General features: G+C 61.8%; 1 protein-coding gene across 1 annotated transcript; it reads left to right on the top strand.

Annotated features, from left to right (window-relative positions):
- Positions 1 to 1,064: 1,064 nt before the first annotated feature.
- Positions 1,065 to 16,910, top strand: LOC142870473 (uncharacterized). Its single transcript, XM_076001286.1, has 10 exons — positions 1,065 to 1,508; positions 2,311 to 2,365; positions 2,486 to 2,546; positions 3,285 to 3,364; positions 4,308 to 4,483; positions 10,600 to 10,995; positions 13,804 to 13,900; positions 14,564 to 14,696; positions 16,452 to 16,598; positions 16,907 to 16,910. Exons 1-10 carry the CDS (start codon positions 1,197 to 1,199, stop codon positions 16,908 to 16,910), a joined length of 1,461 nt encoding a protein of 486 aa, XP_075857401.1. The 5' UTR covers positions 1,065 to 1,196.
- The last annotated feature ends 227 nt before the right edge of the window (positions 16,911 to 17,137 follow it).

Genomic DNA, 17,137 nt, shown 5'->3' with positions numbered 1-17,137 from the left:
GCTCAGCAGCTGGGCACGAACCCTTGGGCGGATTCCCCGCAGGAAGCCCTGGCTACCTGGGCCACCTGGGTGTGCGGTCGTTGGTGCAGTCTGAGCGCCACCCCCCAGGTTCCAGGCCCCTCCCGAGCCTCCCCCCGCCCCCAGCCGGGTGCCCCCCAAGCCCAAAAGCTCAGCACGGCCCAGACAGAGCCAATTGTCTGTCCTCAAAACACGCGCCTCCCCCGGTGGCCACGTTTCAGTGTCATCTACCTGCCCACCTGGCCTGGAGTCAGTCACAGGCCTGCCAGGCGGGCTGCACATCCATTGAGCACCTACTGGATACCGGAGGAGCACTTTACTCACACCTCCTCACCGGTCCCTCCCGGAGAGGCCGACCCTGTCGTCACCCCACTTTGCAGACGGCCATGGGGACAGGCCCAGAGAGGCCCCCTGGGCGGCAGGCAGGTCGGCCGACTCTGGAAGCCCGAGCAGGTTCCCCGCCGGCAGCCGGGGACAGGGCCCTCTGCCAGCTTATTTGTTGGCTGGGGCAGCACCCTGGCGGCCAAATGGGGAACTGCAACCCGGGCAGTGCGGCCCTGTCCCGTCTCCCAGCTTCCCACAGGCTCCCGCCCCGCCCCTGCTCACATGCCTTCCATGGCTCCCCTGGTCCCCTCAGTGGGGGTGGAGGCGCTGGGTGAACCCCTACCGGGTCACCACAGAGACACCTGCACACAAAACCTGGCCTCTTGGGTCAGCCCCAGGCCCTGCCCCCCCTGGCCCATCATGCACCCTTGAAGCCTCAGTTTCCCCGGCTGAGCACTGGACCAAAACAAGGACGGTCTCTGGCTCTTTAGGTCAGGATACAGAAGAGCGCAGGGCTGGTATGCAGGAGAGGGGCTGTCCCAGGCAGCGGCAGCCTGCCTCCCACTGGATCCGGCACCTGCTGGGAAGGGCCGGAGGCCACAAAGGCGGCGGGGGTGGGGGCGTCCTGGGGCAGCACTAAACTCAGGTCCCTCCTGGGAAACCGAAACCGAAAGCGCAGCCAGTCCCCTGCCCCTGAGCGTCCCATTAACCGCCCTGCAGCTGCAAGTCCCGGGGGACTTCCCAGAACTCGCTATTGGTCAGGCAGGCTCCTATGCTAACAAGGGGGTGGCCCTTGGCCCGTAGAAGGTTCCAGCGCCCAAGTCCAAGCTCCTTACGTCTAAGGGGAGATCTAGATGGCACCGACGCTTTACCACTATCTGCCGGTGGCCATGGTTGACACGAGTAAGGGAGACTGGGGAGAGAGGCTGTGGCGCCGCCGGGTGCCTCTGCTGCCTGTGGCGTTGTTGCTGCTATTGGCCATGCTGATTCTGGGGGTGCCTCTGGGCTATTTCGCCGCCAAGGCCAACAGCGAGTCCTGCAAGGATGGCCTCGGGGCAGAGGCGAAGTGTCGCAATGTGACCCATCTCCTGGAGAGGCAGCTGGTCCAGGCCCAGGAGGGCTTCCTGGAGGCAGAGGCCCGGGCCGCCACCTGCAACCACACTGTGGTAAGCCTCCGTGACTGCCTCGCGGGGCCTAGTGCTGGGGGGGTGGGGGGGCTAGAAACTCTGCCCAGAAATCTGCCGCAGGCACTGGGGAGAGATGGGGGGAGGCCTGGAAACCGTCCCCACCACCCCACCCCCACCCCCAATCAGGGAGTCTGGGTTTCCCAGCCAGGGTTTGGGGACTTCTAAACTCACCCCAGGGCGCTGGCATGGGGACAGGCCTCAAACCCCAGAGCACCCACATAAGCAACCTCAGCATTCTCACTAGGACTTGGGGGGGACCTCCAAACTCCTTCCGGGGCACTGGTGTGGGCGCTGGAAACTCCCTGTGGGCGCCAGGCTTGGGGAAGCCGCGATGTCTGCCAGGGGCTGAGGGGTCCCTCGCCAGGCCCTGAGGCCCGGGCCCTTGAAACTTCCGCTGCAACCCTGAGGGACTGACATATTCGCCTGGGTCCTGATGTGGGGGGCCTTGAAACTGTCACTGGACATCTAGCTTGGGCTGGGAAGGCCCCCTGTGCTCTGTACTTGGGAAGCCCTCTAAATCTTCTTGGGCCATTCCCCAGGAGGATCTAGAAGTTTCTGCTAGAGCTTGGGTACACAGAGCCTTCAAATCTCCACCAGGGCCCGGGGGGCCTCGAAACTCCCATTTTGAGGACCACAGGCTTCTGGGTGGCCCTGGGAGGGAGACAGAGTTACAAGGGGACGTGGGAAAGGGCTTGCACCGAAACCCCTCTGTGCCTAGAGCTTGGGGAGCGCCCGGTCCCAGGGCCAGACCCCCAGTCTCTGACCCTCTGCTGTGTGCCAGGCGGCCCTGGAGGCGGAGAGGGACCAGGCCCTGAAGCAGACGAAGGAGCTCGAGGGTGAGAAAGGGAGAAGGGAGCCTCGGGCCGGGAGGGGCGGGGGTCTCGTCCTCGGGGCGCCCGAGCCGAGCAGGGGCGCGACCACGTGCTGACGGCCCCCCCATTCCGTCCCGCCCCCAGGAGAGATCAGCACGTTGACCCTGAAGCTGCAGGACGCTTCCGCGGAGGTGGACCGACTAAAGTCAGAGACACCCCCCGCCCAACGCCCTGCCCACCCCCCACTGCCCACCCCCCAACCCCACAAAGGGACCCCTGCCCCACGCCCTGCCCACCCCCCAACCCCACAAAGGGACCCCTGCCCCATGCCCTGCACCCCCCAACCCCACAAAGGGACCCCCGCCCCACGCCCTGCCCACCCCCCAACCCCACAAAGGGACCCCCGCCCCACGCCCTGCCCACCCCCCAACCCCACAAAGGGACCGCCCTGCCCCACACCCCGCCCACGCCCCAACCCCACAAAGGGACCCACGCCCCACGCCCTTCCCACCCCCAACCCCACAAAGGGACCCCCGCCCCACGCCCTGCCCACCCCCAACCCCACAAAGGGACCCCTGCCCCATGCCCTGCACCCCCCAACCCCACAAAGGGACCCCTGCCCCATACCCTGCACCCCCCAACCCCACAAAGGGACCCCCGCCCCATGCCCTGCACCCCCCAACCCCACAAAGGGACCCCTGCCCCATGCCCTGCACCCCCCAACCCCACAAAGGGACCCCCGCCCCACGCCCTGCCCACCCCCACAAAGGGACCCCCTTGTCCCTAGGGTCACACGGCCGTGGGGGGCAGCCGCCCAATCCCCTCCCTAGTGACTCGGATGGGTGGTTGGGATTGGGGTGGCGATGATGGGGGGTGGGGGCGACAGTGACACCGCAGGCGCCAGTCCCTGCTGCTGCCTGATCCGTCCCCGTCGCCACCGCAGGAAAGAGAACGAGGGCCTGAGGTCGGGGGCCCAGCACGGCCCGGCCGCCGGCTCCACGGCGCTGCTGGGGCTGGGGCTGTGCGCGCTGCTGCTCTGACGTCGCGGCCGGTGAGCAGGGGCGGCCGCGGGGGGTGTCCGGGTGCGGGGAGAGGGCGCTGGAGGGGCGGGCAGGGGAGCAGGGCGCGGGGTGGGCGGGGCGCGTGATGGGCGGGGTGCGGGGTGGGCGGGGCGTGGGGGTGGGTGGGGCGCGTGATGGGTGGGGTGCGGGGTGGGCGGGGCGTGGGGGTGGGTGGGGCGCGTGATGGGCGGGGTGCGGGGTGGGCGGGGCGTGGGGGTGGGTGGGGCGCGTGATGGGTGGGGTGCGGGGTGGGTGGGGTGTGGGGCGGGCGGGGCACGTGATGGGCGGGGTGCGGGGGTGGGCGGGGCGTGGGGGTGGGTGGGGCGCGTGATGGGTGGGGTGCGGGGTGGGCGGGGTGCGGGGTGGGCGGGGCGTGGGGGTGGGTGGGGCGCGTGATGGGTGGGGTGCGGGGTGGGCGGGGCACGGGGTGGGCGGGGCGTGGGGGGTGGGTGGGGCACGTGATGGGTGGGGTGCGGGGTGGGCGGGGTGTGGGGCAGGCGGGGCACGTGATGGGCGGGGTGCGGGGGTGGGCGGGGCGCATGATGGGCGGGGTGTGGGTGGGCGGGGCACGTGATGGGCGGGGCGCGGGGTGGGTGGGGCGCGTGATGGGCGGGGCGTGGGGTGGGCGGGGCGTGGGGGCGGGCGTGGCACGTGATGGGTGGGGTGCAGGGTGGGCGGGGCACGTGATGGGCGGGGTGCAGGGTGGGCGGGGCGCGTGATGGGCGGGGTGGGCGGGGCGCATGATGGGCGGGGTGTCGGTGGGTGGGGGCGCGGGATGGGAGGGGCGCGGGGTGGGGCGCGGGGTGGGCGGGGCGTGGGGTGGGCGGGGCGTGGATGGGCGGGGGCGGGTGGGCGGGGCGTGGGGAGGGGGGCGTCCCTCTTACCCTAACCTGTCTCTCGAACAGCCTGGCCGGTGCGCTTCCAGCTCCGCTTTCGAGGATCCCTGCAGCCCGTCAGCTCTGAGCCAGCCCTGGGAACAGCACGGTTCTGGGGAGGTGCTGGTGGCAGGGCAGAGGGGTCCCCGGTACAGCCCTGGGGAGGGGGCGGCCGCCGAGCTGTGGCTGCCTTCCCCCAGGGCTCGGCAAGCAATGAGCCCCCCCCTTCTCCCGGCTTCTCCTGGGTGTGGGCATGGGATGGGGTGGGGGTGGGGGTGGGGGTGGGGTGGGGTCACTGCTGCTTCCTGGCGTGGCTGTTTGGGGGAGTCTTTGAACTCCAAAAAATAAACTCCTCTGTATTTAGAGGAACACACCTTACTCTCAAGTTCCTGGAGTGTCACTTTGTCACCGCCAGGTGGTCTGGGGCCTCCCCTGCCTGTGACCCAGGCACAGGTTGGCACTCGCACCCAGCCCTCCCCGGTCCAGAATGCTTTCAGGAGCCCAGGGCGTTTGGGCAGGCGCCACCCGGGTGCCTCCCTGGGCCTCTCCTCCACTGCCACCATCCCTGGACTCTGCACCCGCACTGGCACTCGCCATTCCGCAGTGACCGTGCTTACCTCCTCGCTAAGTCCCGCCTGGTTCCTGTGGTCCCAGTGAGGGAACAAGGCTGCGATGAAAATAACCTTGACCTCTTCCCCCTGCCTCCTGCAGAAAGTTCTGGGCTGGGATTTAAACCGGGATCAGCACACACACACACACACACACACACACACACACACACACACACAGAGGCCAGGCCTTTGCCAGAATGTTCTTCCCTCTTCCATCCCCCAAACTCTTATTCATCCTGCAGTGCCCCAGCTTGGAAACCCCTCTTCCAGAGAGTCGCTCTGTTTCTCCAAAATCCAGGGCCCGGTTAGACCCTTCACCCACCTCTTTGGATCCTCTCAGTCCCTTCCTCTTCTGTTATCTGCCTTCCTCCAAGCTCTCCTGGAATCCCAACTATTGTCCTCACGGTTTCCTGTCCCCGGTGGTGAGGCCGGGAGCCCTGTGACACAGATTTCTGCACTGTGTCCTCGAGCCCCACAGTCCCCGGCCCAGGCGGGCTCAGTGGAGTGAGGAGAGCCTTCCGTGGCTTCTTGCTGTTCTCCAGGGAGGGGGACCCCAAACACCCCCCCACCCCGGCCCTTTCGTCCTCTAACTTCGGTTTGCTCACCACGCCCCACCTTCCCTGATTTTTAAAATCATTTTATATTTTTGTTCTTTTAGATTCAGGGTCTCTTGGCAGAGGAAGATGTGTGGTAAAAAAAGAAAAAAAAAAAAAGAAGATTCAGGGTCTCATTATGTTGCCCAGGCTGGTCTCAAATTCCTGGCCTCAAGTGATCCTCCGGCCTCAGCCTCCCAGAGTGCTGGGATTATAGGTGTGAGCCGCCGCGCCCCGCCTTCCCTGATTGTTTTCTCTGTGCGCGGACCTTGCCAGGCTCCTCAGTTTGGGCCCCGCCGTTCTCTCTGCATTGTGCGCGGTTAGCAGCACCCTGGCCAGCCCCCACCAACTAGATGCCAGTGGCACCCCTCCCCAGGTTGTGACAATTGAAAATGGCCCTCACTTCTGTGTCTGTCCCTGGCTTGCAGGAGGGCTAAGGCCGCTTTACGATGACTAAGTGATTTCAGATGCCACTGACGGCCCCATCTAGGTGAGGAAACTGAGGACTAGGCAAGGTCCTGGGCTCAGGGTTTGCAAGCTGGTCATGCAGCTAACCCTCCACTTTCTTTCTTCCTTTTTTTTTTTTGAGACAGAGCCTCGCTTTGTCGCCCAGGCTAGAGTGAGTGCCGTGGCGTCAGCCTCGCTCACAGCAACCTCAGACTCCTGGGCTCAAGCAATCCTCCTGCCTCAGCCTCTCGAGTAGCTGGGACTACAGGCATGCGCCACCATGCCCGGCTAACTTTTTCTATATATATTAGTCGGCCAATTAATTTCTTTCTATTTATAGTAGAGACGGGGTCTCGCTCTTGCTCAGGCTGGTTTCAAACTCCTGACCTTGAGCAATCCACCCGCCTCGGCCTCCCAGAGTGCTGGGATGACAGGCGTGAGCCGCCGTGCCCGGCCTAACCCTCTACTTTCAGTGAGTCCCTTTTTACCCAGAAAAGAAACTTTTCCCTAGTGAACTCTGTCCCCTCCTGCCCCCTCCTCCACTCCCCACCTCCTACTCCTCCCCCACCCCACCCCCCACATGCCTGGGCTGTGTTTTGCTGACAGAGGGAGCAGATTTGCCCAAATAGGATCAATTCGACCCCTAAACCCCCCACACGGTGGCCTCAGTATAAACGTCTCTCCTTCCTAAAAATCCCCTTCTTCCTTCCTACGTTGCGATCTTCCAGTGAGACCCCACTCCGAGCCTGTGACCCACCAGGTGGTTGAGAAGCTGGGGGCCAGGCTAGGGGGCTCTGCAGTTCCCCTGGGGCTCGCCCCCCTCCCTGGAGAACAAGATGTGGCAATGACCAGTGGCCGGCTGCTGTGTGTCCCTAGCCTGCAATTTGACCTCTCTGGGCTCTCTGGCTTCTCCGTCTTGAATGCGAGATGGGGCACAGAGTCGGGCGCGCTCGGCCCGCGTTTAGTGCGCACCTGCCATGTGCCGGGCCTCCCACTCACTGGGAACAAGGCAGACGCAGGCTTTGCGTTATTGGGGGCTCAGAAACTGATACCCCAAAATATGGAGCTTTGGCAAGAAGCCTCAAGGTCTCTGTGACCTTCTCCCTTCCTCTGCCTCAGCACAGGATGAAGTTCTCTCAAGTGCCCTCATCTGTCAGCCAGAAATATTAATAATTAAGGGTCAGGACCCAGTTAGAACAGCTATATATATATATATATATATATATATATTTTTTTTTTTTTTTTTTTTTTTTTTTTTTTTTTGAGACAGAGTCTTGTTTTGTTGCCCAGGCTAGAGTGAGTGCCGTGGCGTCAGCCTCGCTCACAGCAACCTCAGACTCCTGGGCTCAAGCGATCCTCCTGCCTCAGCCTCCCGAGTAGCTGGGACCACAGGCATGCGCCACCATGCCCGGCTAAGTTTTTCTATATACTTTTACTTGGCCGATTAATTTCTTTCTATTTTTAATAGAGACGGGGTCTCGCTCTTGCTCAGGCTGGTCTCAAACTCCTGACCTTGAGCAATCCTCCCGCCTCGGCCTCCCAGAGTGCCGGGATTACAGGCGTGAGCCTCCACGCCCGGCCTTAGAAGAGTTTTTTCAAGGTCAAAATGTTAGGGTGGTCAACTGGCCAGGACACAGGGACAGCAGAGGACGGCGGCCGGTGCCCCTGGCATGGGGAAAGGCGTGGATTGCTGGGACAGGCAGAAACGGAGGTGCTGAACAGAATTACATTTTCTTTGCAATTCTAGACTAATCCAAAGGCCAACCTCAGATGTAAGATTGGATCGGGTGCTGGTGACCACACTCTAAGGGAGTTGCTTAACTTTCCATTGTAAAGAGGCGACAATCACGAGGGTGTCCATTTCCAACGACTTTGAGTCTAGGCTTGCATGAAGAATAGGGAGTTAGGGCCGGGCGCTGTGGCTCACGCCTGTAATCCTAGCTCTTGGGAGGCCGAGGCGGGCGGATTGCTCAAGGTCAGGAGTTCAAAACCAGCCTGAGCAAGAGCGAGACCCCGTCTCTACTATAAATAGAAAGAAATTAATTGGCCAACTGATATATATAGAAAAAATTAGCCGGGCATGGTGGCGCATGCCTGTAGTCCCAGCTACTCGGGAGGCTGAGGCAGGAGGATTGCTTGAGCCCAGGAGTTTGAGGTTGCTGTGAGCTAGGCTGACGCCATGGCACTCACTCTAGCCTGGACAACAAAGCGAGACTCTGTCTCAAAAAAAAAAAAAAAAAAAAAAAAAAAAAAGAATAGGGAGTTAGGTTAATGTGTGACACCTCAACCCGAAGAAAAGTCAGGAAGCGACAGTCACACACCAGGAAGGAAAAGCAGCCTACCACGTGACTCAGTTTCCAGGGCTTAACTTTTCCCCTAGCATCATAAAAGAAGAGGAAGGTCATTTGGACGGCCCTAAAATTGTCTTTTCCTTTCTCTCTCTCTCGCTTTATTTTTTATCTTGTTTAGACCTGGGGTCTCACTATGTCGCCCAGGCTGGCCTCAAACTCCTGGGCTCAAACGATCTTCCTGCTTCAGCCTCCTTCATAGCTGGGAGTATGGGATTATATTTTCCTTTTATAATATCTGCCTAAAGTGTGGACCAGCCAGAGAGGAAAACAATGACCTCTGGTCCCTTCTCTGAGTTTCCATTAACTAAACTCATATTGGAGGAAGAAAGACTAAAGTCTGTCAACATACCTGAGCAGACTTTTGTCACAAATATTTACCTGCTCTATGGGCCATTGTATGGAACATGCAATTCTTCAAGCCCCTGAATTCCCCTAAAAATCACTTACTACTCCCCTAAAATCATCCACACTCACCGTCTCTTTTCCCCCAGGAAGTATATAAGGGTATATATATCCATGTGTACCCCAAGTATATAAGGGTATATATATCCATGTGTACCCCAAGTATATAAGGGTATATATATCCATGTGTACCCCAAGTATATAAGGGTATATATATCCATGTGTACCCCCCATGTGTATCCATATGATATTGGCCAATCACTCTGATTCTGTCTCATGCACGCCAATCAATTTGTACACCGTTTCTCTCTTTTTTTTTTTTTTGAGACGGAGTCTCGCTCTGTTGCCCAGGCTAGAGTGAGTGCCGTGGCGTCAGCCTCGCTCACAGCAACCTCCGACTCCTGGGCTCAAGCGATCCTCCTGCCTCAGCCTCCCGAGTAGCTGGGACTACAGGCATGAGCCACCATGCCCGGCTCATTTTTTCTATATATATTAGTTGGCCAATTAATTTCTTTCTATTTTTAGTAGCGACGGGTTCTCGCTCTTGCTCAGGCTGGTTTCGAACTCCTGTCCTCCAGCAATCCGCCCGCCTCCGCCTCCCAGAGTGCTAGGATTACAGGCGTGAGCCACCGTGCCTGGCCTCACTGTTTCTCTTTTTAACCTGCCTTTGGTGAGTTAATTTTTCAGAGAAAATTCGGGGGGGCAAAGGGGAAGCTTTGCCTTGGCCCCACAGCTTTCTGTGGGCTCGCCCAGCCTGACCAGGGAGGCAGCCAGGAATCTGACACACACACATCAAGTTAAAACTAGGCGAGGCGCAGTGGCTCGTTCCTGTAATCTCAGCACTTTGAGAGGCTGAGGCAGGAAGACCACTGAAGGCCAGAAGTTCAAGAACAGCCTGGGCAACATAGCCAGATCCTTCTCTAGAAAAAAAATTTTTTTAAAAAATTAGGCCGGGCACGGTGGCCCATGCTTGCAATCCTAACGATCTGGGAGGCAGAGGCAGGAGGATTGCTTACGATCAGGCATTCGAGACCAGCCTGAGCAAGAGTGAGACCCCGTCTCTACAAAAGTAGGAAAATTATCTGGGCTTGGTAGCTCTCAGCTACCCGGGAGGCTGAGGCAGGAGGATTGCCTCAGCCCAAGAGTTGGAGGTTGCAGTGAGCTAGGCTGACGCCATGGCACCCTAGCCTGGGGGTGGTGGCGCATGCCTGTAGTCCCAGCTACCTGGGAGGCTGAGGCAGGAGGATGGCCTCAGCCCAGGAGTTGGAGGCTGCAGGAAGCTAGGCTGATGCCCCTGCACTCTAGGGGGGGGGTGTGTGTGTGCATGCCTGTAGTCCCAGCTACTAAGGAGGAGGAGGAGAACGGGGCATTGAATTCGGACAGGGAAGGGAAGCCCGGGACAGAGTGTAAACGGGCCTGGATCCGATTCGCGTTGTAAGGTCGCCCCCTGGAGGCCCAGTAGAGAGTGGGTGAGGAGATGGGGCCCGTCCACCCTCCGTCTATACCCGCTGTCCCTCCTCGCAGCAGGTGTGGCAGGCAGCCTGAGCCGGGCCGGCCTTACGCAAGCGAGTGGTCTCCCATCGGCCAGCCTCAGTTTCCCCATCGACAGAATGAGGACAACGGGACCCCAAGCCCTCGCCGAGCGCGCCCCCCCCCCTCATTCGCAGACAGGGCCGGCGGCACCTTGCGTGGCCGCGCTTGCCTGAGTCCTTCCGACCCGCACCGGGCAAGCGCTACCGCCGGCCCATTTCTCGGAGGCGGAGACTGAGGCTCAGGGCGCGGCGCGTGGGCTGGCCCCTGGGACCCCAGGCCTCTCTCTGGCTGGGCGGGCTGGGCCGGGCCCTGGAGGGGGTCCAACCCCGGGAAGCCACGGCCGGCCAGGGCGGGGCGGACCCGTGGGTGTCCCTGGCGCCCCAAGGTGCCAATTAAATGCTCGCGGCCGTCTGGGGCCGGAGCTGCGGACGGCGGCATGGCCGGGCCGGAGCCGGGGCCGGGGCCGGGGCCGGAGCCCGGGCGCGCGTGGCGGGTGCTCGCGCTGTGCGGCGCCGCCGTGTTCCTGGCAGCCGCGGCGGCCGGCGGCGCCCTGGTGGCCTGGAACCTGGCCGCCTCGGCCGCCCGGGGCCCTCGCTGCCCGGAGCCGGGGACCAATGCCACGGCGCCGCCGCCAACGGGCCCGCCGCCTGAGGTCGAGGACCTGCGGCGGCAGCTGGCGGAGGCTGCGGGGCGCGAGGCCGCGCTGGCCGGGCGGCTGCACCAGGCCGCGGGGGTCCGGCTCAAGCTGGAGAAGGCGCTCAAGGCCTGCGAGGGCCGCCAGGTAGGTGGGGCAGCGTGACCGCCGGGAGATCGAGATGCTGGGCCAGAGGGCTGGCACACACCCCCCTAGGGCTCCCGCCCCGGCCTCGGTTTCCCCGATTCCTCAAATTGAGGGAGGCGATTGAAAATAGCACTATAATCCCCCTTCCCACTCTTGGTTTTTTTTTTTTTTTTTTTTTTTTTGAGACAAAGTCTCACTCTGTTCCCTGGGCTGGAGTGCTGTGGCGTCAGCCTAGCTCACAGCAACCTCAGACTCCTGGGCTCAAGCGATCCTCCTGCCTCAGCCTCCCGAGTAGCTGGGACTACAGGCATGCACCACCGTGCCCGGATAATTTTTTCTATATGTTTTTAGTTGTCCAGCTAATTTCTTTCTATTTTTTTTTTTTTTTAACTAGAGACTGGGTCTCGCTCTTGCTCAGGCTGGTCTCGAACTCCTGAGTTCAAATGATCCTCCCACCACGGCCTCCCAGAGTGCTAGGATGACAGTCGTGAGCTACCTTGTCCAGCCCCTTCCACTCTTACAATGCCAGTTCATCTTTGAGTCTACCTTCTGATCCAGAAGGCCTCATTGTCATCCACTGTTTGCCGGATAAAGGGTGGCTGCAGAAACCCCAGCCCCCGAGCCCACCGAGAGAGGCTCTGTGCTGACCCTCCCCTATGTGCCCGCTCACCCCACCCCACCAGCCCGTTTCCAGCAGGCCTATTTTGAGACAGGGACACTCATGTCACCTGTAATTAGGAGGCTAAAGTTGGCCTGTCGGGGGAGGTACCTGCTAGGTCCTCCCTTTTGCTCTGGCCACCTCCCCTCTGACTTTTTCCTTTTTTTTTTTTTTTTTTTGAGACAGAGTATCGCTTTGTTGCCCAGGCTAGAGTGAGTGCCGTGGCATCAGCCTCGCTCACAGCAACCTCAGACTCCTGGGCTCAAGCAATCCTGCTGCCTCAGCCTCCTGAGTAGCTGGGACTACAGGCATGCGCCACCATGCCCAGCTAATTTTTTCTATATATATATTAGTTGGCCAATTAATTTCTTTCTATTTTTAGTAGAGACGGGGGTCTCACTCTTGCTCAGGCTGGTCTTGAACTCCTGACTTTGAGCAATCCTCCTGCCTCAGCCTCCCGAGTAGCTGGGACTACAGGCATGCGCCACCATGCCCGGCTAATTTTGTCTATATATGTTAGTTGGCCAATTAATTTCTTTCTATTTATAGTAGAGACGGGGTCTCGCTCTTGCTCAGGCTGGTCTCGAACTCCTGACCTCAAGCAATCCGCCCACCTTAGCCTCCCAGATTGTTGGGATGACAGGCGTGAGCCTCCGCACCCGGCTTGTGACTTTTTCTTAACCCTTCCCAGCCCTGAGCCTCACAGAGGAGCCACCCTCAAAATCCCAACCATTTGCACGTACTGACCGTTGTGTGCCTGTGCACGTCGCCCGGACGAGGTTGGGCAGCATCTGAATTCTAAAATTCGAAATGGGCCGGCGCGGTGGCTCACGCCTGTCATCCCAGCAGTGGTACTATGGAGTGCTCAGGGTCAAAAGTGTCTCATTCACACAGCAGAAACGTAGCAAGCGCCTTCCTAGGCACTTGGGGCTACAGTGGGCAAGATGACAAAGATCTCCAGGCCGGGCGCGGCGGCTCACGCCTGTAATCCTAACACTCTGGGAGGCCGAGGCAGGCGGATTGCTCAAGGTCAGGAGTTTGAAACCAGCAAGAGCCAGACCCCGTCTCTACTATAAATAGAAAGAAATTAATTGGCCAACTAATATATATACAAAAAAATCAGCCGGGCGTGGTGGCGCATGCCTGTAGTCCCAGCTACTCGGGAGGCTGAGGCAGGAGGATCGCTTGAGCCCAGGAGATTGAGGTTGCTGTGAGCGAGGCTGACGCCACGGCACTCACTCTAGCCTGGGCAACAGAGCGAGACTCTGTCTCAAAATAAATAAACAGGCCGGGCGCTGTGGCTCACGCCTGTAATCCTAGCTCTTGGGAGGCCGAGGCGGGCGGATTGCTCAAGGTCAGGAGTTCAAAACCAGCCTGAGCAAGAGCGAGACCCCGTCTCTACTACAAATAGAAAGAAATTAATTGGCCAACTGATATATATATATAAAAAAAATTAGCCGGGCATGGTGGCGCATGCCTGTAGTCCCAGCTACCCGGGAGGCTGAGGCAGAAGGATCACTCGAGCCCAGGAGTTTGAGGTTGCTGTGAGCTAGGCTGACGCCACGGCACTCACTCTAGCCTGGACAACAAAAGTGAGACTCTGTCTCAAAAAAATAAATAAATAAATAAATAATAAAAATAAAAATCGAAAGGGACCTCTGCCCCCCTTTCCTGCCTGCCCCGGAGAAGGGCCCGGGGCTGTCGAGGTTAAGAACACCCTACCCGGCGGCAGGGCCCCGGTTCTGGTCCTGCCTCTTGCCGGAAGATGCTCTGAGGAGGCCAGACGGGGGTCGCTTTGCAGAGTGTCCAACAGAGGTGACTGACAGGTACCCCAGAAACCCGATCGCTGCCAACCCTCACGTTGGCCTGTGCTGGTTTGAAGGCCCACTCAGAAGTCTGAACCCAAAGCTAAGCCCTGTCCACTTTCCGGTGGCTTAGGGTCGGGGCGGCGGACCTGGGCCGAGACCTCCCTCTGGGCAGGCAGCTGTCACCAGCCGGTACCCCAGGCGCGAGAGGCCACTGCTGTGTTTTACAACTGCAAGGCCCCTCAGCACGTTGCAAAGGAAGCTCAGGCTGGCAGGGTGGCCAGGGTCTCCACCCTGCACCCCAGAAAGGGCGAGACCAGTTCCCTCCTCCCCTCCACTCCACAGAACCGGCTTCAGACCCAACTGACGACCCTGAAGATGGAGATGGAGGAAGCCAAGGCACAGGGGACCCAGATGGGGGCTGAGAACGGGGCCCTGACAGGTGCGTCGTCGTCGGGGTGCAAAGGGGTGGGCAGGGACAGAGGTGGGAGGAGCACAGAAGGATTCCAGGTACTCAAATGACAAGCACAGGGGCGCAGCAATGCAAACGACATGCAAATAGGCGGGTAAACTTAACAAAGGCATGCAAATAACATGCACAGGCCACCCAAATGTCACAAAAACAATGCAAATGCAACAAAACACGCAAACGCCTTGTAAATGATTCTCGAAAGCAGCTCAAACCTATGCAAAGCTATGGATCACCAGCAAATTGGTATTAACCGATCAGCACCTAAGTGGACAGACAGGAATAACATTTATGGGGCGTCGAGCAGGTGTTGGGGGGTGGGAGGGGACGGGTATACACATGCATAACGAGTGCGATGCGCACCATCTGGGGGATGGACACGCTTGGAGCTCTGACTCCAGGGGTGTGGAGGGGGGCAAAGGCAACCCACGTAACCTAAACATTTGGACCCCATAATATGCTGAAATTAAAAAAAAAAAAAAGCTATGCAAAGGACACGTGAAAGCCAAGCACTTGGCACGTACATTTAATTCACGCAAAGCAAAGCGTGCAAACGGCACGCAGACTGTCCACTCGGACGTCCACTCGGACAGGGTCTGCAGGGTTTGCAGCCTGACCCCGCCCCTTTGCCTGCAGAAGCCCTGGCGCGCTGGGAGGCGGCGGCCACGGAGTCTGCGCGGCGGCTGGACCAGGCGCAGCAGCGCGCAGGCGCGGCCGAGGACGAGCGCGATGCCTGCGCGGGCCGGGAGGCGGCGCTGCGCGAGCGCGTGTGAGTGAGGGGCGGGCCCCGGGGGCGGGGCGGACGGGCGGCGGGAGGCACGGCCAATCGCCACGCAGGACTTCGTCCTCCCGGCCAATCAGCACTTGGAGCGTGCTGGGGGCGTGTCCGGGTGGTGGGGCTCTGGGTAAACCGCAAGAGCTGGTCCTGGAGTTGTGAGCTAGGGATGCGGAGCGGAGTGCGGTGCTCCGGATGGGGCGCAGAGGGGCCCGGGGAGGGACGGGGAGCGGAGGAGCGGGGTGCTCGGAGAAGGGAGTGCTAAGGGAGGGGTCGGCCGCTCCAGGGGCGGAGATTCTGGGGGCCGGGCTGGGAGTCCCGGGCAGGAACGGTAGGGGTGCAGGAGGTGTGAGGACCCTGGGGATAGGGGTCTCAGGGAGACACTTCCCAGGAGAGGGGCGCCCAGGCGGGGGAGGTTGGGGTCCCGGGGACGGGGTTCTCGGGGAGACAGTCCCCAGGAGAGGGGCGCCCAGGCGGGCGAGGCTGGGGTCCCGGGGACGGGGGTCTCGGGGAGACAGTCCCCAGGAGAGGGGCGCCCAGGCGGGGGAGGCTGGGGTCTTGGGGGACGCGGGTCTCGGGGAGACAGTCCCCAGGAGAGGGGCGCCCAGGCGGGGGAGGTTGGGGTCCCGAGGACGCGGGTCTCGGGGAGACAGTCCCCAGGAGAGGGGCGCCCAGGCGGGGGAGGCTGGGGTCCCGGGGACGGGGGTCTCGGGGAGACAGTCCCCAGGAGAGGGGCGCCCAGGCGGGGGAGGCTGGGGTCCCGAGGACGGGGGTCTCGGGGAGACAGTTCCCAGGAGAGGGGCGCCCAGGCGGGGGAGGTTGGGGTCCCGAGGACGCGGGTCTCGGGGAGACAGTCCCCAGGAGAGGGGCGCCCAGGCGGGGGAGGTTGGGGTCCCGAGGACGCGGGTCTCGGGGAGACAGTCCCCAGGAGAGGGGCGCCCAGGCGGGGGAGGCTGGTGTCCCGGGGACGGGGGTCTCGGGGAGACAGTTCCCAGGAGAGGGGCGCCCAGGCGGGGGAGGCTGGGGTCCCGGGGACGGGGGTCTCGGGGAGACAGTTCCCAGGAGAGGGGAGCCCAGGCGGGGGAGGCTGGGGTCCCGGGGACGGGGGTCTCGGGGAGACAGTTCCCAGGAGAGGGGCGCCCAGGCGGGGGAGGCTGGGGTCCCAGGGACGAGGGTCTCGGGGAGACAGTCCCCAGGAGAGGGGAGCCCAGGCGGGGGAGGCTGGGGTCCCGGGGACGGGGGTCTCGGGGAGACAGTTCCCAGGAGAGGGGCGCCCAGGCGGGGGAGGCTGAGGTCCCGGGGACGGGGGTCTCGGGGAGACAGTCCCCAGGAGAGGGGCGCCCAGGCGGGGGAGGCTGGGGTCCCGGGGACGGGGGTCTCGGGGAGACAGTCCCCAGGAGAGGGGCGCCCAGGCGGGGGAGGCTGAGGTCCCGGGGACGGGGGTCTCGGGGAGACAGTTCCCAGGAGAGGGGCGCCCAGGCGGGGGAGGCTGGGGTCCGGGGGAACGCGGGTCTCAGGGAGACAGTTCCCAGGAGAGGGGCGCCCAGGCGGGGGAGGCTGGGGTCTTGGGGGACGCGGGTCTCGGGGAGACAGTTCCCGGGAGAGGGGCGCCCAGGTGGGGGAGGCTGGGGTCCCGGGGACGGGGGTCTCGGGGAGACACTTCCCAGGAGAGGGGCGCCCAGGCGGGGGAGGCTGGGGTCCCGGGGACGGGGGTCTCATGCTGACAGGCCCCTTTCCTCTGCCTGGCAGGAGCGCCCTGGAAGCAGAGACGGGTCCCCAGCGCCGAGGCCCGCGGCCTCGGCCCCGCTCGGGGTCCCGACCCCGGCCCAGCGCCCGCTCCCGCTCGCGTCCCGGGCCCTCCGGGGGCTGCCGGCGGCCCGCGAGGCGCGCGCGAGGGTGAGTTGGTCGCCAGCAGGTGCGAGCTGTCCTCCCAGCCCAGCTCACACCTGCTGGGGGCCACCTGGGCACCTGCTGGGGGCCCTGCAGGGACGTGCGTGGAGTCGCCCACGCGGGATGCCATGCTCAGCTTGAGACGCGGGAGCCGCCGGGAACGGAAGTTTCAAGAGAGGACGCTCTGTCCCTGACCAGATACTGCCTGCTCTACAGACGGGGAAACTGAGGCCCATTTTGGGCCACACAGTGAGATAGTGCTGAGCTGGGCTTTTGAAGTTCCCTCTAACGACTATGTTGCTGTCATCCCGCAGATAGGAGGCCTTGAGGTCCAGCCCTGGCTCAGGAGTGAGGGACCTGGAAGGGGCCACTTTCCCTCTCTGGGTCTCAGTTTGACCTATCTGTAAAATGGGTGGTTTGGGCTCGTGACAGGGAGCAGGCATATCCTTCACACTAAAACTTGACAAAGATGGCATGATAGGAAAACCACAGACCACTCACCCTGTGAGGAGGGCACAAAACTCCCGGACGGATTTTAAACCAAG

Source organism: Microcebus murinus, chromosome 4 (assembly GCF_040939455.1).
Source record: "Microcebus murinus isolate Inina chromosome 4, M.murinus_Inina_mat1.0, whole genome shotgun sequence".
NCBI lineage: Eukaryota > Metazoa > Chordata > Mammalia > Primates > Cheirogaleidae > Microcebus > Microcebus murinus.
The sequence above is the reverse complement of the archived record's forward strand: the minus strand, read 5'-3'. Positions and strand labels throughout refer to the sequence as shown.